Here is a 21,068-nt window from a genome sequence, read left to right on the forward strand (position 1 = left end):
ATTCTAAATTTTATTCAGATTCTCAACAATCCTCTTCATGTAATTTCTTGTATTCCTCGTATTGTCTATAGATAGGTGCATCTCTGAAGGCCTCCAAAAGAAGGTCTGATTTCATAATTTTAAGATGCCATGGTAGATAGGTCACTTTGAAGGCCTTCAGACATTTATGAACCAAGTGTGTGGTAGGTATGTTTGGTCCAGGGTATCAAACTGTTGTCTAAAGTGAAACCTCCAAACTGCACATGGTGTAGATATAGCAATAACAGCTCTAATATATTGATTTTCTCCTATTGCACTGCATTATTTCTTAATGGCATATAGCATAAATGAAAACCCCTGGATTCTAGTTTGGTTTTGTTTTCCTTTTTTTTGCTGTCTCCTCTGCTACTGTCTTTACTTAAGTTCTCTAGATTTTATTTCCAATATGGAACTGTGAAAGCCAAAAATATTTCTAAATTTCAGAAAAATATATATAGCAAAAATATTATATTTAGATATAATTATATTTATATAGCAAAATATTACTGAATAAGAATTTTATAATCATTTTAATAAAATTTCTCATTTGGAAAGATACTAGTTTCAGGTTGTGTGGTCATGCAGGGATTTTGGAGAGGAGCATTACATATCTGCTACAAGATGGTTCTTAACGTCTTCTTTTAAAATATATGGTGCTTACCACTCTGAAACAAAGTCAGAAGTATATTGGTCTCAGATGTTACACAGCTTAATCGTTATTTCTCAATAGCTCGCTGCTTGTTCTTTTTGCTGCTTTTCAGTCTTCCTTGCATAAAGCTGAACATATTATCAAACATTTGATATCATGGGTTTGAAATGGGTTGAAAAGTGAAATCACCCAGTTGAAAATTAAATCAATTTGACCTTCATTGTTAAATTATGTAATGCTTCTGGTTTTTGTTTGGCATATATGTTGTTGTTTTGTAAAGGAGTTACTTAGTGCAACACAGATAAACTAATTTGACTATTATTGCTGCTTCTTTTTCTTCAATTACATATCAGTTAAGGTAATAAAATAAACTTCATTGGAAACATCGACTAAACTGTAATGGCTGAAATTATTTTCTTAATGGTTCTTTCATTATACACAGAAAGAAATATGTAAGGCAGACTTTAACTTTAATTTTTTTTTCTTAGTGATCTTAGTGAAAATCAGATTCAAGCGATACCAAGGAAGGCATTCCGAGGAGCAGTAGACATAAAAAATCTGTAAGTATTTTCCTCCTCCTTATATATATTCTGATGATAATGCTTTGTCAATACAGTGTCCTTTTGTTGTATCAGATATCTTTTTCCTAAGCACTTTTATAGCTGATTAAGGAATCTCTGCATAAAACCAACACTTACCATTTGTTTTGGCAAAATACTTTAAGGTATTTTAAGCATCCTAAAATTGCCCTATATGAAATCCAAAACATTGAAATGGAGTTGAATACAACAAGGCATTATAACTATTTGTTTATGGTAACCTGAGTTTAATATTTGAATGTCAGGCTATTTTAAATATTTCATTGTTTCATGTGGAAAAAATCATTTTGCCTTGGTTCTAAGAGTTTGACTTTTGTTTGCTTGTATGAAAGAAAGAAAAGTCATGCTATTATTTAGTTCTGATAGCATATGCTTTTGTACTTGTGTGACAGTTTTCTTCTGTGGTAAAGCAAGTCTTTTCTAAAAGACAGATACTTTCCTGGAGATAGTGACCCTGAAGTTCATGGGCAGGTTTTGAATTCTTATGGCTTCTAAATGTGGAAATATGTGAGTTTCAAGAGAAAGGAAAGCAGTGACTTTTCAACTTTCTGTTTAGAGTGTTATATCAGTTTACTGTACTGAAAGACCTGAACGCCCAGAAGACTGTGATGAACTTGTATAGTAGGAAATATAATTTCATGCACTCAAAACCTATAACCCCTGCTGTAAGCTGAGGACTTATCACTTATAAACAACCAACAAAGACAGAGGACATACACCAGTAGGTTCCAGAAAGACTATGGAGCTGCCAGTGTAATGCAGCTGTGAAAAAATATAATTGCTATCGTGGCATCAATAAAAATAGGGAAGTATTAGGCCATTACATGAGGTTTTCATGTAATTTCTATTGAAATACTTTTTATTCATTGAAGCTGCTAGTGTTAAAAGAAAGATGAACTTTCTAGTTCTACTAATTTGAAAATGGAGTGTGCTGTGATTATGAAAGGGATGATGTGATGTATCCCCAGTGAGAGGGGACTGGACAGGAAGCCCTTTGCATTTCTGTCTTCCTATGATGGACACCACTTCATTCTGCTGCCCGCAGCACTGCACACAAATTGGTTAGGAGGACATTTTTTCAAAGATTTAGCAGCATGCCCAAGAGTTTGGCCTACTTGATATGATATTTACCAATTTTTTTTTTTTTTTTTAATTTAACCATGTTTGTATACTGTTCTTCCCCACAGTGAAACCCTAGCACATCTCAGTGGAAAAACTATTCTGTTCAAATCTATTATGTTCAAAAACATACAAGCATTTCTCACCGTAGCTTTGTTGCTTTTTAATTGATGTTTTATGAGTTTCTATTCAGAACTGGTCTCATCACTAGCCATGGTCTAAAAGAGGCTTGACTACAAGGAGAAGCCTGCATTTTTCTGCATGTTCTTTTATATTCAAAAGTTGATACAGCTACAGAAAGGAACTCTGGTAGTAAAAGAAACAGCATCATTGAGAATTTTCTAGTGGCAGGGCAGTATTTTAGAATGCGATAAATATACTTATATATTGAGAGATAGTTCCAGTCAGAAACTGATCTAGCATGCTAATCTTTACCTATGATAATATTTCTATCTTGGTGAGTATTTTCAAGGTAAGGATCCTGAATTACATCCTAAACTTGCATAAAACAGTAGATCCACGCTTTAAAGCCTTTCTCTTTGGGGAGATAATTTAAAAACAAAACAAAACAAAACATAAAGGCCACAGCATTTCCACAAAGTCCAAATTGTATCTGTGGCATATAGTTTATTGTGATAGCATAAATACTAAATGTATCTCCTTTACTGGTGGTCCCAGGGGAAGAAAAAAGGGGAAAAAAACCCCCACCAAACCTCTAATCTGAAATCTTTATGATCCCACTACAATTGAAAGTACTAAGAAATACATTTATCTGTCTTGTAAATGCTACCTACAGTCCTATAAGGAAGAGCACCTTATTTTGTGTGAGGTATAGATGTGAGTATCAGAATGATGAGTGAATTCATGGGGTGAGTTGGGTGGATTCTAGCACAACATTTATGTGGCTAGATCAGGCCATTGTGCCTTTCCAGAAGCTTAGGCAAGAAGGAGATCTGAACCCTAACCTTCCATCTGGGCTTGGACATTACACTTAGAGAAGGGCAATGGCAAGAATTTTACTATTTTTATTTCATTGTTCAAGAAAATTAAGGAGACAGTTGATAAGCAATGGGTATAGAAAGCATCACTTTGCAAACAAAGGAAACTATGACATGAACTACCTGAAAGGAAGTTGTAGCAAGGTGGATGTCAGTCTCTTTTCCCAAGTAACAAGTGATAGAATGAGAGGAAAAGGCCTCAAGCTGCACCAGGGGAGGTTTAGATTGGGTATTCGGAAAAAATTTCTTCACTGAAACGGTTATCAAGCATTGGAACAGGGTGTGCAGGAAAGTGGTTGTGTCACCGTCCCTGGAGGTGTTTAAAAGATGTAGATGTAGCACTTAAGGACTTGGTTTAGTGGTAGACTTAGCAGTGTTAGTTTTATGGTTGGATTCAATGATCTTAAAGGGCTTTTCCAACTTAAATGATTCTGTGATTCTATGGAGGAATTTAGCATCTATTGGGTGATTAACCTAAGGTCCAGGCACCAAATATTTGTATATAGTTATGGAGAACTGTCATAAACAGAATTGAATATTTGTTCTAATTTTGGCAATTCTTCTGTAATTGCCCAGTAGTTGAGCATAATGTTAAAGATGTTAACCAAACTTATGGAAGAGATAGGTGAAGGTACAAAGAGTAAAGGAGCCTATATTAGACCTGGAAATTCAAGATTTGCTTTGTGTAACAATTACAGCAATTTCAATATAAATTAGAGACTTTTTTTTAAATGCAATGATTGATAAGCATCCCATACAGTAGTTCTAGTAAGCTGTTTCAAAGGCAGGTTACAAATCTCACCGAATTTGACCTCATTACATATTTTATGTTCCTGAATGGAGACTCACCATTCTCTCACTCCCCCTAAATACTTCCCCGTCTGAATCAGGAGTTGGAAAGCATCTTATTTGTATGTTCTTCTAGTCTTTGCAGAGCAAACGGAATTAGATGTTAACTCATATTATCTGAAGGAAATTGCTTCCTTAAAAGTTGATGATACCACGATGATCTTTTGCCTTCCTGCTAACAAGTTAGCTCTAGAATCCTCTTGATGTTTCTAAGAAGATTCTGTCTAGTTTCCATGAAATATGGCCATATTTCCTTTCTGGACATCTTCTTAATAACCTTCACAGTATAGTTTCTGTAGAAGATAAAAGCAAAATGGGCAAGGCATTATCAGAATTGACAACCTGGGCAACCTGCCACACCCTCATAGTAAAAAGAACAAAAAAACCCTGAAAAACCATCAGGCCCCACAAACCTACTTTATATCTAAGGGGAATTTCCCATTTTCCAACTTGTTTCTTGCCTGTCATAACTGAGCAGAGTCTGGCTCTGTCTATATCCTCCCTTTAGGCAGTTGTAGGCAGCAAATAAGATCCCCCCTTTGCCCTTTCTTCTTAAGGCTGAATAAATGCAGTTCTTGCAGACTCTCCCCAAATATCACCTACTCCAGCACTCCCATATTGGTGGCCCTGGTTGGACTCAGCACAGTGTGTCAATGTCTGTCCCCTACTAGGGAGGCTGAAACTGGATGCAGTGCTTAGATGTCATCTCACACATGCTAGACAGAGCATCCTGGCTTCACTCTTGCCAGTACAGCCCAATTGTTGGTAATGAATCACATTCTTCAGAAAAAGTGGCAAAAAAATGAGGGAACCTTATTTTGTACAGGTTCCCCAAACTGGAAGCTCAGTATCCAGTATTTTGGCAGTTCAAATGTGGGAAAAAAACTAGCCACTCTGTCTCAAAGTCTTGATTTTCCTGTTCAAGGGCAATGACTTCAAGAATAATCCACTTTTAGTATAGCTGCTGATCTGGAACTTGACAGAAATTAGGGTGCAAGTTCTGGAAATATAATTCTGAAAGTTACTCCTAACTTGCTACGTTTTCAGGGAGAAGAATATGCACCAAGAAGTTAGGTTCAGAGAACACAGTGGCACCCACTGTTTTCAAAAAATAAATAGAAATTATCATATAAATTGGAAATTAAGCACAGATATTTTAATATACATGTTAATGATGGTTTCATAACCCTCCCTGGTGATACAGTACTCACACTGGATGTGAAAGATGTTTAACATCTCTCCAACCTCAGGATTTTTATTTGTATTTAAGATGGTAAGAAAATGCTTTAGCTGCCCAGATTATAATTTTGGATGGGTTGTTTTTTGAATCTGGTTACTAGGAAGAAAATAAGTGGTCTTAAAAAGCAAACAAATATGGAACATCACAGAAAGAACAATAGTGCTATGCTCAGTTTTTAAGAAGTAGATTTTGGCCCCGGGTCCGATGATTTTGGTAAAATTACATTATGACATTTCCATTTGAAGTATGTAAAATTTTCTAAGATTACAACTTTCTCTTCCACTGTGTAATTGATATTTGGCAGAGGATGGAAAGGAATACACCAACATCATGGCAGAACTGTGATACTAAATATATGCAACATCAAATGATACCAAAAATACCAAGGATTATTTTCATAGCTCCTGCCCTGTTTTTCTTGTCACAGTCTAGCCTTGCTTTCAACTACTCTCTTCTTTGGTGCCTTTGTGTTCATTTGGTTCCATTTTTTCCCAACAAGTGGGGGACACTGTAACTGTCACCCCAAGGAAAAAGGCTGCAGGGAAATATAGTAGCTTCACAGATTAAATTGGCTGGGAAAATGGAGAATTAGTGAAGAGAGAGACAGACACCAACATCCAATCAAAGTCCTTCCGATTACACTAACCTTTCTTCAAAACCTTGATTAATATTACTTGGTGTTGCCCTGATGCCTCTTTTATGCTGATTGTGAAAGATTTAAAACTGGCATTGTCACTAAAGGTAGAACTGAATTTTGTATTAATCATTGTTGGCAATGGCTGGACATTTTTTAAGTTCAATTTTATTAGCAGTCAAAAAAACCAGAGTCCTGCTGAAGATGTTCTAGTTACTGATTTCGGCTCAGATCATGCACAAAATTCCACTGCAACTGGAAATACATTTGTCTACTCATCTGTACGAGTGCTGATTCAAATGCACTGCTTGTCTAAGACATGCTTTAATAATTTAGAATTGGCATATTTCTCATGCTTGTTCTTACTGGGAATCTTAATTCAACTACTAGCCTGTTCAGTCACCTGTGTTTCAGGTATACATCAAGACAGGATTTTTTAGAGGATGTTCATGAAATATATTCATTTTTTTGTTAAAGTCAAAAATAGCTCTGAAGAAATGAAGAAAAGAATAGGTACAGTTTTCTGGGGCCTACTAAAACTCTTGTTGCCAAACAGGTCACTGACCTTGTGGCCTTTGGGAAAAAAAAAGTTGTTCTTTCTGACTAAATAAATAACATTTCAATACTATTTTTAAAGTAGTTATTTTCATTACAGACTACTTTCCTAAAATTTGCCTGCTGAAAACAGGGTGTTTTTTTTAACAAATAGCTCATTTATGAAATGTTAAAGTCAATTACGTTTTTAAATCAAGCAGGGTATTTGGCTTTGAAGATGTTTCAAATCAGAAATCTCTGAATGTGAATCAAGAGCTCTCTTGCAAGTCTTTTTGGCACTTGAACCAATAAGTAAAAGTCTAAAATAGGTAGAATCTAAAAATCTATCTGAAACAGGTATTTATTTGAATGACAATAAATGTTAGGTAAATAATACCTAGGCAGCTGAATTAAGTGTGGTTTCAGCTGCTAAGTCAAGTGCCAAGACTTACGCAAAATTTTACATGGTATCTGAATTTACCTGTGCTTTCACTAGGAAAAGTACCAAATGTCACTGTGGTTTATGCAGTTTCCCATAGGTTTTCCTGTGATAATACAAAGCAAATTGAGGTAGAAGATTATTTTGATCTGAGTTGATCAACTGTTGTAGGAAGTCTTGGATTCATTTTTATCTTTATTAATTTGGCTGTGTCAAGAATAATGCAAACAGTTTTTTAGGATTTGAATTTTAAAGAAAATCAGTTTATGCTTCCGTTTAATGTTGAAGTCTCAAGAAAAAGTTAGTTGGACTCTCAGGAGCCTTTAGGCCCTTTTGTATCTACACTACTTTGGAAAGTTAGACTGCCTCTGCTTTACTAAACAGGGAGACATAATGATGTTGCAGAGACTTGCAAGGAGGTTTGTTCATATGTAGAGTAACCAAGTGGAAATGGTTCTAGAGATAAAGGTTTTCTAATTAATATTTAAATAAACCACTCTGACACAACTTTCATGGGATATGTGCTTAATATGGCTTCCATGCTAGAACAAGAATATATTTGCCCGCTATGTTCTAAAATTCTTGATACTGTTTGTCATCTAATTCTTAAACTGCATTATTTCTGGGAAGTCATACTGATGTGATAGTATCTTTGCATCACATAACTTATAGATTGTTCATTCTGTGCTCATCCTCCTTTTCATGGCATTCTTCTGTTTCATTTTGACTTTTTTTTTTTGTTTTTTGTTTTGCTCCTGGAAGATACTTGTGGGTTTAGCCAAGTAGAGTGCTAGACAATTTTGAGGGGATAGAGAAATTGAACTGTAGCTCTGTTCTCCCTTTTCTTCTAGTTTATTCAGCAAGTATACCTTACTTGGAATACTTACTTATGTCTTACTTGGAAGACTTGCAAGTCTTGCTTTTTAATTTTGGGATAAAAGAAAAAGGTTAATCATTTGCTATATTATGTATATTAGGAAAAAAAATTATTCATTCAAAATGTTTTACAGGGAAAATTTAGCAAAGAAAAAAATGAATTACATTAGCAAAATAAACAGCAAGTAGAAAAAAGCCCTCTTGACTTCCAAATGAAGGAGTAATCACGATAGATAGTAATAGTCATGGGAAACAAGCAGTTCTCTGAAGTTTGATAGAAAGTTAGAATAAATTTTTACATGGTTTTGTTACATCTTAAGTAATGCTTCTGCAATTATTGATTCCTCTTGAAATTGAGAAGGGAATTGACAAATAGGAAACATAACTCCATTCTGTTGTAAAAAATATGAGACATTGAAAACAGTGACTGTTTCCAAAAATTGTATTACAGTGATAAATATCGTGCACTCTGCTCTTTTCCCAAGGAAAAATTTTAATGATATGAAATCCAGCATACGATGTGCTAAAACTAGAAACTTTTCCTAAATGTTTTACTGGGGAGGAAGCTACCATAGGGATCTAGAAAGTCTTCTAACTTTTTCTGATGACTTTTTAAACAAGGCTTACCATTAGGTTGATACATGAGGAGATTATAATCGTTTCTGAACAAAGGAGAATTAGGTAAAGCTTCACGGTACCTCTCTTGCATGGGACCACAGTGTCCTCAAGCTGTGAAGGGCAGGAGAGTAAAGCAGACAGATTGACTGAAATTGTCCCAACTTTTGACACAGCTTCTAGGAATGAGTAAAGGAGGTTTATTCTGTCAGAGTCAGATAACAATTTTTTCTGTATGAGGGTAGTGGTTTTCAAATGTGTGCAACATCTTCTGTTAGTCATTAAATGCTTTTTTTGTGGGATAACAAGGTTTACTTTTAGGTATTTATTTATCATTATATGGTAGACAACATATGCTAAAAGGGAAGAAAATATGTTACCAACATGTTCCTACAATGTAAGATGTATCAGCATAAGCAATAAATAAAAAACCTCTTAAAGGAGACATTTTCTTACTAATTGAATGCTTTTTATTTAGTTCTTACTAGTTCTTATAGCTGAACTCACATAAACAACATTTTAAGTAGCAGTAGGTTAGTAAGTACATGAAATACCCAGGTGATGCTGAAGATATGGGTGCAAAACCTAATTAATTCTCTGCAACAACGGAAAAACTTTGAATGTAACAGCTGTTGTTCAGCATTTTGTGAGCTTCATAGGAATGGCACTGCTGAAGGTGATCAGCTGCTTTGTGGAAGGGGGAGCAGAAAGGAATAGCGACTTTCCAAATGGATGGAGAGATCCCACACAGAAAAGACTCAACATGGAGATAGGGCGAGGGGGAAGATAATGCAGAGAGACTGGGGTGAGGGAAAGGATGATGATGGGCCATAGTTGCTGGTCCATATCTGATCAACTTCTGTTCTCGGGGTGTTTTAATAATTTGAAAAGAGGAAAAGAAGCTCTCAGGGGGGAAAAAAAGCTTTCTAAAATGGAGTTAGGATTATTGCTATGCTCAATAACTTAATGGTGAAAACAGTTTCATTATAGTATTGTAGATTTTTATGTGTGGTTTTGAAAGTAATTATGCTAAAAACAAATGATAAAAAATAAAATTAGAGAAGTATGCGCTTTTTTTCTGTAGTATTCTTGCTTATGTCTTAAGTCATAGCGCACTCACAACTTGCTATCAGGAACCAGCCTTATCCAAAAAAATTCAGACTGCTTCAGTATATCTGCTAGAGACATCATAAGTTAATGATATGCTGGTTGTGAAATATTGTCTAACTTTCTGTTTGGTTTATATATGCAGTGGATATCTTTACCTTAACACAAATACCATAAATTGCTATTCAAGCCAGGCACAGAATCTTCAACATCGTGTACCTTTCATAGCTTAAAAAATTTATATCATGCCAATTGTTCTTCGTTGTGTTTGTCTGATCCTTTTATATCATGGTTGTAGCTGATGGAAGATCATCTAAAACATAAAGACAGTAGTATCTTTCAAAGACAATAATTTATAAAACTAGGAAATATTTCTCCTCTCCCACCTGCAAAATTCCCTTCCCCCAAACCGAAACCAGCTAATTAGTTCAGTGCAAACAAAGTAATCTTTCTGGTAAGAAGATTTGAATGAAAACAACTCACCCTTCACTAAGGTAGTGCTCATGGTGACTCATTAAAGGAAGGAGTCCAAAAGTTTTCGGGTGCACCACAACTGCTGCCAGTCTAGTGGAAGAAATCTGCCTTTCAGTTTGTGTAGGACAAGATTTGCTCAAGTGCTTTCTCTACTGTTAAAAGATTTTCCTTTGTGTATAATATGGATGATTTAGAAGAAGCTGTGTCAGCACTGATTTATACATTGACAGCTAAGGATAATAAGATATGGGCAAACATACAGCTCACCCTTTTACAGATTAACCTGCAGACTGCATTAGGCAAATTTGATGGCATTAAAAGATTTTTCCAATTTGTCTGGAAACAATTTCTCTTTTGTATTGTGTCAAGGGTAACATTTCATGCCATTGTACTAATTTAAATAGCTTTGATAAATTGTTCGAGAGGTTAGAGAATTGTACTGTGTATATATTTTACCTCTTTAAAATAAAAAGGCTGTTAACTTAATTGTTAAATGAAATTCATTAGTAAAAATTGAAAGAGCCTGAGAAAGTAGGCTGAAATATTCCAACACTGCAGCACTGGTGCTGTAACGTTGCACCAAAATGATTAAAGATCATATTCAAGAAATGATACTTTGCATTTAGCTTTCAGTACACAGAAACACAGTGTTACAGTTATGAGAATATTTTATTTTGGTGTAGTAATAATTCAGAAGGAAAATATGGATGAAACTAGAAGAACTTTATAGAAGTTGGTACATTACATACAAGAGTGGGTGTGATGATTTATTAATAAAGTAAAATGTTATCATAGATTCAGAAGAATCACTGAAAATACTTTAGTAAAAGCCTCATTAGCCCTGCTAGCTAATATATAATTAAAGACAGAAGGGCAGAGTTCATTTGTATTTTGTTCATTTTCTTAGTATTGTTCACACATATTTACTCATATATTATCTGACACTGACAAATTACCGGCTTGGAGAAGATCTTCTGGTTGTTTAAAGTGAGGTTTGTATCCTCTTTGCTTTGCAAGTCATGCCCTGAAGTGTGAATGACATGTGGCAGTATTTATAGGAAGAGCTTTTATCAGCAGAGAAACTGGGATTTTGTATTTGCATGGTTGTTAATTTCAGCAGACTTTTTTAATTGGGCAGTATGTACTGTATCAATGTTTTGAATTGAAAAGGTAATATTATTCTTCAGAGAAATGAATGTAAATTTTTCATAACTTAATACTTAAAGATTAATAATGTATGGGATGGATTGCTGAGTTTTATGTCCAGAATTCAAGTGCTCCGTTACAACATCCTATCTGCATATAATTGCAGAGAGTACCAAGTGCGTAGAAAACCACATACTGAAGGTTACAGCAGAAATACTAGTTTCATTTGGAGCAGAATTAAAGGAGATAAGTAACCAAGTATGTAAATACCTTGGACACCATTGTTTCTACATACAGAAATATTCTAGAAGGTAATTATTCTAAATCACACACACACACCCCTGCACCTCCCACCCGGTCCAGGCGTGCACGCACACAGACAGACCCCTAAAAGTGGTGTCTCTCGTCAGCCCCTGCTGCGGTGGGTGGAATTAACATGCAGCTGGGCTGCTCTGATAAATGGATTCTGTTAGGTCACCGAGGGGATGCGTGTGACATTAAGTGATTTACCGTCCTTTACCTTAATGAAATTGTTTCAGCAAGATGACGCTGAGAGCTTTTAATGGATAGCTTTTCTTGATGTAATGAAATTGCATTCCTTTGGCATTTAATATAAGGTGCAGTTATTATTTACTGGAGCTTTCCCAGTGCTGCTGTTTTGCGCAGACAGTTCAGAACAAAAAGGGATTTCTGTGGCAGCATCCAGGCCAGCATGCTGTGTGACAGTCTCAAGCGTACGAGCGTATTTGCGAGAGGGTTTCAGTTAGCGTGGCCTAGCTCTGCCGGCCCTTCAGGAGGCTTTCTTTGCACCTAACACTGCCAACACTCATCTCCCTTACAAATACCTTCCTAATCTGTTTAACAGGCAACTGGATTACAACCAGATCAGCTGTATTGAAGATGGGGCATTTAGGGCTCTGCGTGACCTGGAAGTGCTGTAAGTATTCACGTATCTCTTACTTGTAGCAAGAGCTCAGTATCTGGGGAGTATTAATGTAGAAGCTTATCTGCAAACTGCAGCCTGGTGTCAGGACGGTCTAGTGAAAAGATGTCTTAAAATAATCCACTGCAATGTGCTGTATAATGGTAAAAGATATGGAAAGGCAGAGATATTCCTTTACTCTGCAAGACAGCCATTAAAATAAATAAAAAAAAAAAAACAAAACAAGCACATGGAAGATACTGTAAAAAAAGAATATTTTTCCTTTTAAACAGGGGGTGGCCTTATTAATGAATCCAATTAATTTTGCAAATTATCCATCACTGTTGAAGTGCTGAACATTTTCAGGATTGCCTTTGTTGTGTACTCTGACATCAATTTGATCTTTCAGACTCAGTTTAAGGAAAAATATACTATATATATTTGACTATCTGGATGTTTTTCAGAGGCATTTTTCTATCAAGCACTAGTGTTAATGTGTTAAGATGTTTAACATGTCCACAAAAACTGCTTTTTTCTAACATTTTAAATTTTATGTGTATAAATATGCATATGTGTAGAAGAATCTTTTTTATGTCACTGAAAATGTTAGTATTGCAATACTTCTATTGCATACTTTTTCTCACTGTCTCAAAGTGGCCATCAGTGAGGTTAAAGGTAACGAAATTATCATCAGTGACCCCTGATCTGAAAATAGTTACTGTAACGAGCAAAGTGCCTCAGTTTTCAAAGAATCTGAGGCACAGGACACATTCCTGAAATATTTTCTCTGTCAGTCAAAATGTCACATTTTTTCTGGGCTTTCTACATTAAGAGAAGTGAAAGACTTTGTGTATTAGTGAGTGAGTTCATGGTAGTTTGAATCACACTTGGTAAATCACAACAACTTGAGGGGGGTAAGAGAGGGGGGTTTTGTTGTGGTTTTTGGTTGGGTTTTTGTAAGATTCTGAAGTAAAGAAGCTTCTCTGGCAATAGATAGTTTCTGTATGTCCAAGAAACAAAAGAATATGTGAGCTGCCAGTGGTAAAGCTTTTTATTATTAAGCAATAGTTGGTCTTACTTATGAGTGAATGAATCTGACAGCTAAATTTGATTTTTTTTTTTTTTTTTTTTACTTTGTAATCATAGAATGACAAGCCTATTGTTAACTTTCTGGTATAAAGCCATGGAAAATGTACTGTAGGTCCAATATTACATCTAATAGTAAAGTTGATGAATTGTTGGTTGTCTGTCAGTAAACCTGATGTTCTGAGAGATTTTTATCTTTGGAACTCATACATATGACAGTACAACTTTTCCAGTGATGGCTTAATCTAGTTATTATGGTTGTTAAGACAAGCCTTTCTGTACAAGTGAAATTGTTAAATGTATATTTTTAAAAATCAAATATTTCCTGCATTTTTAATGCTTGCAATTTTTAGTGTTCTAAAAAGGTCATCCTTGCAAGTTGAAGTCAGTGGTAAAATTTTCACATCATTTTCAATGAGTGCAAAAAAGAAAAAAAACTCTTTTAAAATGTCTGCTGAAAAAGTAGGTAGTTAAAATTTTGTGAATGAATACACATAGAATATTTCTTCAAACAGTGTTCAAACATACAACTAAATGTTCACTATCTTGAATTATATTAGGTGATAAGCAACAATGTAAAGATTAAGTTTTCAAAAAATTGAGATAGATATTTCAAACACTAGTGAAGATTTTGTATCTAATTCACCTTCCTTTCCAATATGGCTTAAACAATGAAAGACATGTAGATCAGACCATATTGTATATGCACTGAGTAGCAAATAAGACTACATATTTTGTTTTCATTTGAAGTTAATTATTCTATCTAAGCACAAAATGTGTATATTATTTCAAACTACAAGTAAATGATAAAGCTTTTAAATAGGTTGCAGTCCTGTTTAGTGACAGTTTGAAATGTTTACCAAAGTAACTGCTCTTACATATTGGCTAAATAATTGCACAATCTTAGACCGTGTTAGTGTTAAAGATACAAAATCAACCTGAAATCTGGACAAATCTGACACACAAAAGCAATTACAGGTACAACCCTCCATGTGAATTTCTGTGAAATTTTATTTTTCTTTTTTCTCTTTCTTTTTTTTTTTTTAAAGAGAAAATCTGCTGTACTGGGGAATCAAACTATGGGAAAATATATAGTTCTGTCATTAAAAAAAATTAAAGTAAGAAATGAAAAAACTGTCTTTCAGTCATCCCACTCTTTGCAATAGTATGTAATACTTAGGTAAAAGTATTGAGACAACTTTTTTTTAATTACATCTCTTTAATTAAATCAAATGTTTTCATCATTAGATAGAAATAGCTACGAAAATTATTTAATTCTTTATGTACGCCTTACATCTACTCCTGATACTTTTCTCTACCCTTGCAAAAATAAATTAAAAGCTCATGTATACAAAACATCAAAGCAAACATCAGACATCTGAAATTGCAAATTAAAACATTTGTAGATACACCTTCTTTAAACATCTAACAGCTATACAAATACGTACTGATTTCCATTCCTTTCATTGAAAAAATATGATTTTAAAACCTTTTAAGAAGTTATGCAGGAAGAACTATGGGAGCTGTCATTTACCATGTGGACATTGTAAGAAAATCCTGGCAAGATTTACTGATAATCATTTATTCTTTAAGACACCTTTTGCAGATATACCCACTTGGACATTTTTTGTTGTTTCATTTTTGTTCTGTTTTGAAAAAGGCCATGATTTACCCTTTTTCTTCTTCTTTTGATTATTCTCCTCTTTGTTTATGTGGCCCTAAGAGCACACAGGAGAGATCCCTTATGCACAGTGAAGAAAACACTTAGGATGGGAATGAGTAAGCACACAAAGGTAAAATACAGCACATTGCACCAGTAATTAATTGCTTGGTTAATGTAGAGGTGTATAGCCTGATCCTGTTCAGGGTGCTGTGAATTTACCTTTCTGTGTTTCAGGATCAGAGAGTCCTTAAAAATTTATTCAAAATGAGCACAAATTACACTTTGTGGGTTTTTTTTTAAAAAAAAAAAAAAAAGAAAAAAGGGCAAAGTAAAACATTGTATTTCAAAAGGGAAGAAAGGTTTGGTCAGTGGGAACTATTATTTATTGTGCCATAGCTATATGTTTAAAATCCCAGAGCACATTATTCTGCTCAAATGAGTAATCTCTGAGGCAAAACTGTAAATTCTATTGCTTATTTCCTTATTCCAGAGTCAAGCTTGTTTGCATTTGATTTGCAGCCTAAAGACAATATTTAACTGCAGGATCATTCATAAAGTTTTGTTATCTTTACAAACTACACTTACAGAGTATGATGGGCCTGTGCTAGCCAACAATTGGCTAAGATTTGTTCCTAGTTCCTGTCTCAAGTTCCAAGCACCTTGTCTAAAATTTAAATTATTAGTTTGCTAAAGTATTAAAATTCCTGACTCCTTCCATTGTATAACAGAAACTCCCTTATTGTTCATGCAGCTCTGGATCATCTATAGCAATTCTGCTCCATATTAAACCTAATTGCAGCCCAGAGTTAATATTTTCCTAATATTCTTGAAAAAATAGGCAGATCTTGTATTTTCTGTAAAAAAATACAGACTCTTGGAAGCTAGAAAGAGAAACTGGAGTCCTAGAATCAAGAACTATTTTTTACATCAGGATAACAAGCTTAGCTTGAATGCCATAGATCTTCTCAACATTGGTGGAATGTCTGTTTGACTGAATTGTAGGTTACTGGGACCTCAAATTACTTAGGATTATTAATGGAATGGTCAAACCATAGTGTTTTTTCAGGAATTGAACACGGAGGAAAAGTATATCTAAAAGCATGTTTTTTTCCCCAATACCCATCCCTAAAACCAGTACACCATAATCTTCATTAGCTAAGCCTTTTTCAAAAGTGTAGTAAATGTGACATAACTGTAATATGTTAATATGCTTCTTCTTGACTTCTCAGCACTCTCAACAATAACAACATCACTCGACTGTCTGTGGCAAGTTTCAACCACATGCCCAAACTCAGAACATTGTAAGTAGTCCCAGTGAAACTGGCTGCCATTTTTATCAGTCCAGTATATCATTTTTACCTCTATCAAGTTTTGTCAGTGGTTTAAAAATATGTATACAGGCAAAGAAAGCATAAGCTCAATTAAAAAAGTATTGAGGTATCATGAGGCTGACAAGTGTGAAGTCTGTGTGCGTGTATGGCACCTAATTCTGTAAGGTAGAGCTAACAAGTGACCCCAAAGCTGATACTTGGGATTCAGGAGATAGAGAAGCAGTTGTATCCTTTTCCATCAGCTTTTTTAGGATGTGGGATGAAAATGGTTTCATGGCCTTTTCTCAACTGAGTTTTCCATAATGCTTTATTCAGTCACAGAAAAGCTTTACCTTTTAATAAAAAAGATGAGGGCAGGGGGGATTCTCTTTTATATGTTACAGCTGTATAGAGAAAGAAATTGATGGGTTTTGAAAGTCAAAAATTTGTTTTACTTTGAGCTATTGAATGGGTCACATTTCATTTAGGAATGTGGAAGAATCTTTGATTGGCTGTCAGATGTGATAAATGGGAAATCTTTATGCTTTTATTACTGTACTGCTAGCAGACCTAATTAAACTAAACTGGCTTTCCAACATTCTTTGTAACATAAAATTATAGCATCATCCGGTAGTGCTATTATAATTAAAGTTGTGTCAGCATTTACAATAAGGTCCCCATTTTTAGAGGTTATGACTTTCACAGAACACTTTGGGCTCCTAAAACAAAACATAGTGAAAAGACTATATGCAAGTGATACAGTTTGGGGTTATTTCTTTTGTATGTTTATACCGAACTAAGAATAAATGTATATTGTGTTCAGTGGCAAAACCAAAATATATCAAGGTTTAGTCCTGAGATTCTCTTTCAAACAGATTTTCCAGTAAAATGGGATTCAAAAATGAATGGGATGCTTCTATCAGACTTCAAGAGTAGCTCTTACTGTTAAAGAACTACTTTTACAAAGAACCTGTCAATTTTCTTTTACGCATGTTGGGTTGCACAACTGTTTTAAAATCACTAGGGCTATTCACTTGAGTTAACATACCTTTTGTAACTGGAGAAACTTCACACAGGTGAGTAGTTCTGTTGATTTCATAACAGAATTGTAACTATTCTTGCTTGAACAAATACAAGAGCATGTAAAAAGTGCTGATCATGGGCTTTTGGTGGACTCGGTTATATTTTGAGAATGGAATTTCATTCCATTCTTTTGGGTCTGAAACTTGAAAACATGGATGTCTGTAACCCTCTCAAACCTTCAAATACAGTTTATATTCTGAACCACAAATTACAGTGAATCACATTGGCAACATTTACACTTTCCGGTGGGGTATTTTATCTTTTAAAAATTTATTTTAGAAACAAAAGAAAATGGACACACAGAGTCCTAGATTATAGCTTTAACATCCCATTTGCAGTCAGAATATGCTTGTATAACCATATTGATTTCAGCGGCATTAGTTCTGATTTGCAATGGTGTTCTTGCCTACAGCTGGCCACAGATTGTACTGAATGAGTGTGCTGTATTGTGAGCTATATTTGCAAAGCATCCACCCAAGAATTAGTACAGGGAAATACATTGCCTTTGATTTCTAGTCATTTATGGGGAAGAAAAAAGCGAGTTAGTGGAAATCTTTTGTTTATGTTGGTTACACATTTCATGTTGCTTAACAGAATTTTTTTAAATGGATTAATGAGACCTCTTGTCTAAATTCTGATTTTCATGCACTTCCTTTCCAGTTATTTAGTTAGTATTGAGCACATCAGCTAAAAAGGGCCAAAATAACATTACTCAGTTATGGATGATTCTGAGTAAGGATTTGATTTATAGCTGTGGACATCCTTTTCTGTAGTTTGAGAAAATGTAAGACCCAGAGAAAAGTAATTTACCTAATTTAGTGAATATATTTGCCTGATATTTTATCAATGGCAAAGTGCTTTTTGCCACTTGGCAAGGAGCCATGGTCTTGTGTTGGACCTTGCCAACAGAGAGGCGACTTACTTAATTCCATCGCTTGCTGCCATTTGGTCTTTTAATTTCAGACATTGTTTAGAACATAGGTCCTTAGGAGCCAAAAGCAGCTAATCCCCCTTTCTGTGATTAAACAAAAAGAGAGGAAATCAGAAAAAGGATGTGAAAAAAGGTGTTTTATATTGAGTTATTACTCTGTCTTGTTCAGCAGAAAATGAATATGACCTGTTAAAGGGATTTTGCAGGCTGTTTCTATAGAGACTAATAATGGCCAGACTTACAGATATATCTAATTGGAAACCAAATCTTTTATTAACTCTTTTTTTCTGACAGTATATTATCACTATAGAGCAATTTACTTGAGACATTTTTGTCTTACTCACTACTTGTACAGATCTGGACTAAAGAGTCCCATGGCAGATTTCAAGCTCTTGCATATTTATTTCTTTCTTTTAGACAAGAGAAAAGAAAGTACAGATAGGTTACTTTATTAGGAAGCCTTTCTTTTCTTCCAATTAATTAGACAACAAATAAAACGTAATTTTCCTCCTTGTATAGTTTTATTTATTAGGATTTAACTCCCAGACTTTCAATGAAAGATAAGAAAACTAGATTCCTCATTAACAATTTCTATTAATAAATCGTCATAGCTGCTTGCTGAAGGCAGGGGGGTGGTGGTGGAAATTGGCTGCTTTTCTGTTTGTTCTTCCTAATTTAAAGGTATTGACATGATTCCTTCCATGCAGTCGTCTTCACTCCAACAACCTCTACTGTGATTGCCACCTGGCCTGGCTCTCTGACTGGCTGCGGCAGCGGCCACGAGTCGGCCTTTACACACAGTGCATGGGGCCATCCCACCTCCGGGGACACAACGTAGCCGAGGTCCAGAAACGGGAGTTTGTCTGCAGTGGTAAGGGAAACAGATTTGTTCACAGAGTCCTGCTTAAAAATACACCTACTGACAGCACAGTGGTGAATGCTAGTGCTGCATGTTGGCTTTTGCCAACTTTTGCATAATGCAAGCATTAATGTTTATTAAATATTAAACTAATCATTTTTATCGCTATTTGTATCTTGTGTGGGGATGCTTCTGTCCTTAGAAATTTTGTGTATATGCTGCATTCACATAGATTATAGAGCTTTCTAAAAGTATCATTATGAGGGAGAGATGCAGAAAGTGAAATAAAAGGTGCACTGAGTGAGAACATAAGGCCGTTAGTAATAAGGAATTATTCTCTTTTAACTTTACAGGTTGTTGCTTTTTCTTGTTGTTATTTTCTCAGTTTAAATAAATATTCTGAATCCCTAAGTAACTTTCTGAATGTAATTGGTATGCTTTAGTGCATCAGGTTATTTTCTGATATGAAATGAAATGAAATGACTAACAGTTCGTTACTAATCACATTTTCTCTATTCAATTTTTTTTCCTTTATTCATATCTCCTAGATGAGGAAGAAGGCAAGTTTATCTTTCTTATTTAAATATTTTTAGACTCAGATTGAAAATTTTCTGTAAACTTTTACTGTTTCAAGTTACCTCAAAAACATTAAAAAGCAGCTGGAACATAGCTATCTGTCTTTCCAGCAGGGTTGTTTCTACTGGTTGATTTTCTGCAGAACCCCAGAAACCTATTGCCAAATATGCCAAAATTTGCACAGGTCTATGCTTTTAAAATGCAGAGCACAATGTTTTGTCTTTATTAAACAGCCTCTGACATCAAAGTATAAGGTACTGCCATCTTCACCTGGCAAATGCTGAGAGTATTCTTACCATTAAGTCTGCCTTTATGTACACCTAAAAAGGCTCCTGACAAGATCACTTCACATATCTTATTTATAAACGGTATGGCTGCAGAGCCCAAGTGTCAAGAACAGTTTTATAACTCGGTCATTATAATGCTGATTTTGAGGAAGGAGAATAACCATGTTTTCTCCCTGGATCACTGTATTTTTGCTTAATAAAGGCAGGTGAAATATTTCCTGCCTGTTAGTATAAAAAGAGTAGTATGTGTTATTAGTTTTGGCAGCTGTTTGTACTTTTGTAACACATACATAAATGTGAAATCAAATTATTATATTGTAAACTACTATCTCAAAAGACTAACCTTTTCAGTAATTTAATACTTGAGATGTTGTTATTTGAAGTTGTAAATAGGAACAGCACTGGCTGCAACTTACATTACCAATGTACCCTTCCTATGTTAATATATGACATTAAATATAGTGAGAGAGATCTTAGATTAAGTTGTGGTTTCATATTCAAGGTTTTTTTTCCCTGAGAATTTCAAAACAGTGTCTAGCTTTTTTTACCTTAATAAAAAAAGAAAGAAAAAGAGGGCTTCATGCCTTTCTCATCCCTTTGTGCCTTTCTGTATCATTACAGAACAGCAATTCCGTATAATTAAATCAATACAAGAATGAGTGCATTAACATATTATAAAATGTGCAATCTATCTATTTGCAGGAAAATATAATCAGTTGTTTACTTTCTATAATGTACCTAAATATGAAGTGATCATGTTTAAATGCAGTTATAAATATTGAGTTTAACATACAGTACAAGAATGGAATGAAGGGCGGGGAAAGCTGTGTAAATTAGCCACCCGAGTTAGTAAGAATGTAGATTGTGGGAAGAAGTAGTCTGCTGAGCTAACACAGAGGGTATGAGCTGTGAAGTCAAAGCTTTTATTTATTTTTGTGTGACTGAACGTAAACATCATAACTCCAAAATGTCTGTAAGCAATATATAACTGAAGGACTATACTCAAATAAGTCTTTTCAGAACAGAACATAACTAGCAGGACACCTTCAGTTTT

At 34.8% G+C, this 21,068-nt stretch overlaps 1 protein-coding gene across 7 annotated transcripts in view; it reads left to right on the plus strand.

Annotated features, from left to right (window-relative positions):
- The window catches only part of SLIT2 (slit guidance ligand 2), a 265,807-nt gene that overhangs the window by 152,208 nt on the left and 92,531 nt on the right, over positions 1-21,068 (plus strand). For all 7 annotated transcript variants that reach the window (XM_074865881.1, XM_074865883.1, XM_074865882.1 and 4 more), the window contains exons 5-8: positions 1,156-1,227; positions 12,163-12,234; positions 16,198-16,269; positions 19,000-19,163. In XM_074865881.1, the coding sequence (XP_074721982.1) occupies positions 1,156-1,227; positions 12,163-12,234; positions 16,198-16,269; positions 19,000-19,163 (380 nt within the window). The remainder of the gene's footprint in view (positions 1-1,155; positions 1,228-12,162; positions 12,235-16,197; positions 16,270-18,999; positions 19,164-21,068) is intronic.

The sequence above is a fragment of the Strix uralensis genome, chromosome 4, assembly GCF_047716275.1.
Source record: "Strix uralensis isolate ZFMK-TIS-50842 chromosome 4, bStrUra1, whole genome shotgun sequence".
NCBI lineage: Eukaryota > Metazoa > Chordata > Aves > Strigiformes > Strigidae > Strix > Strix uralensis.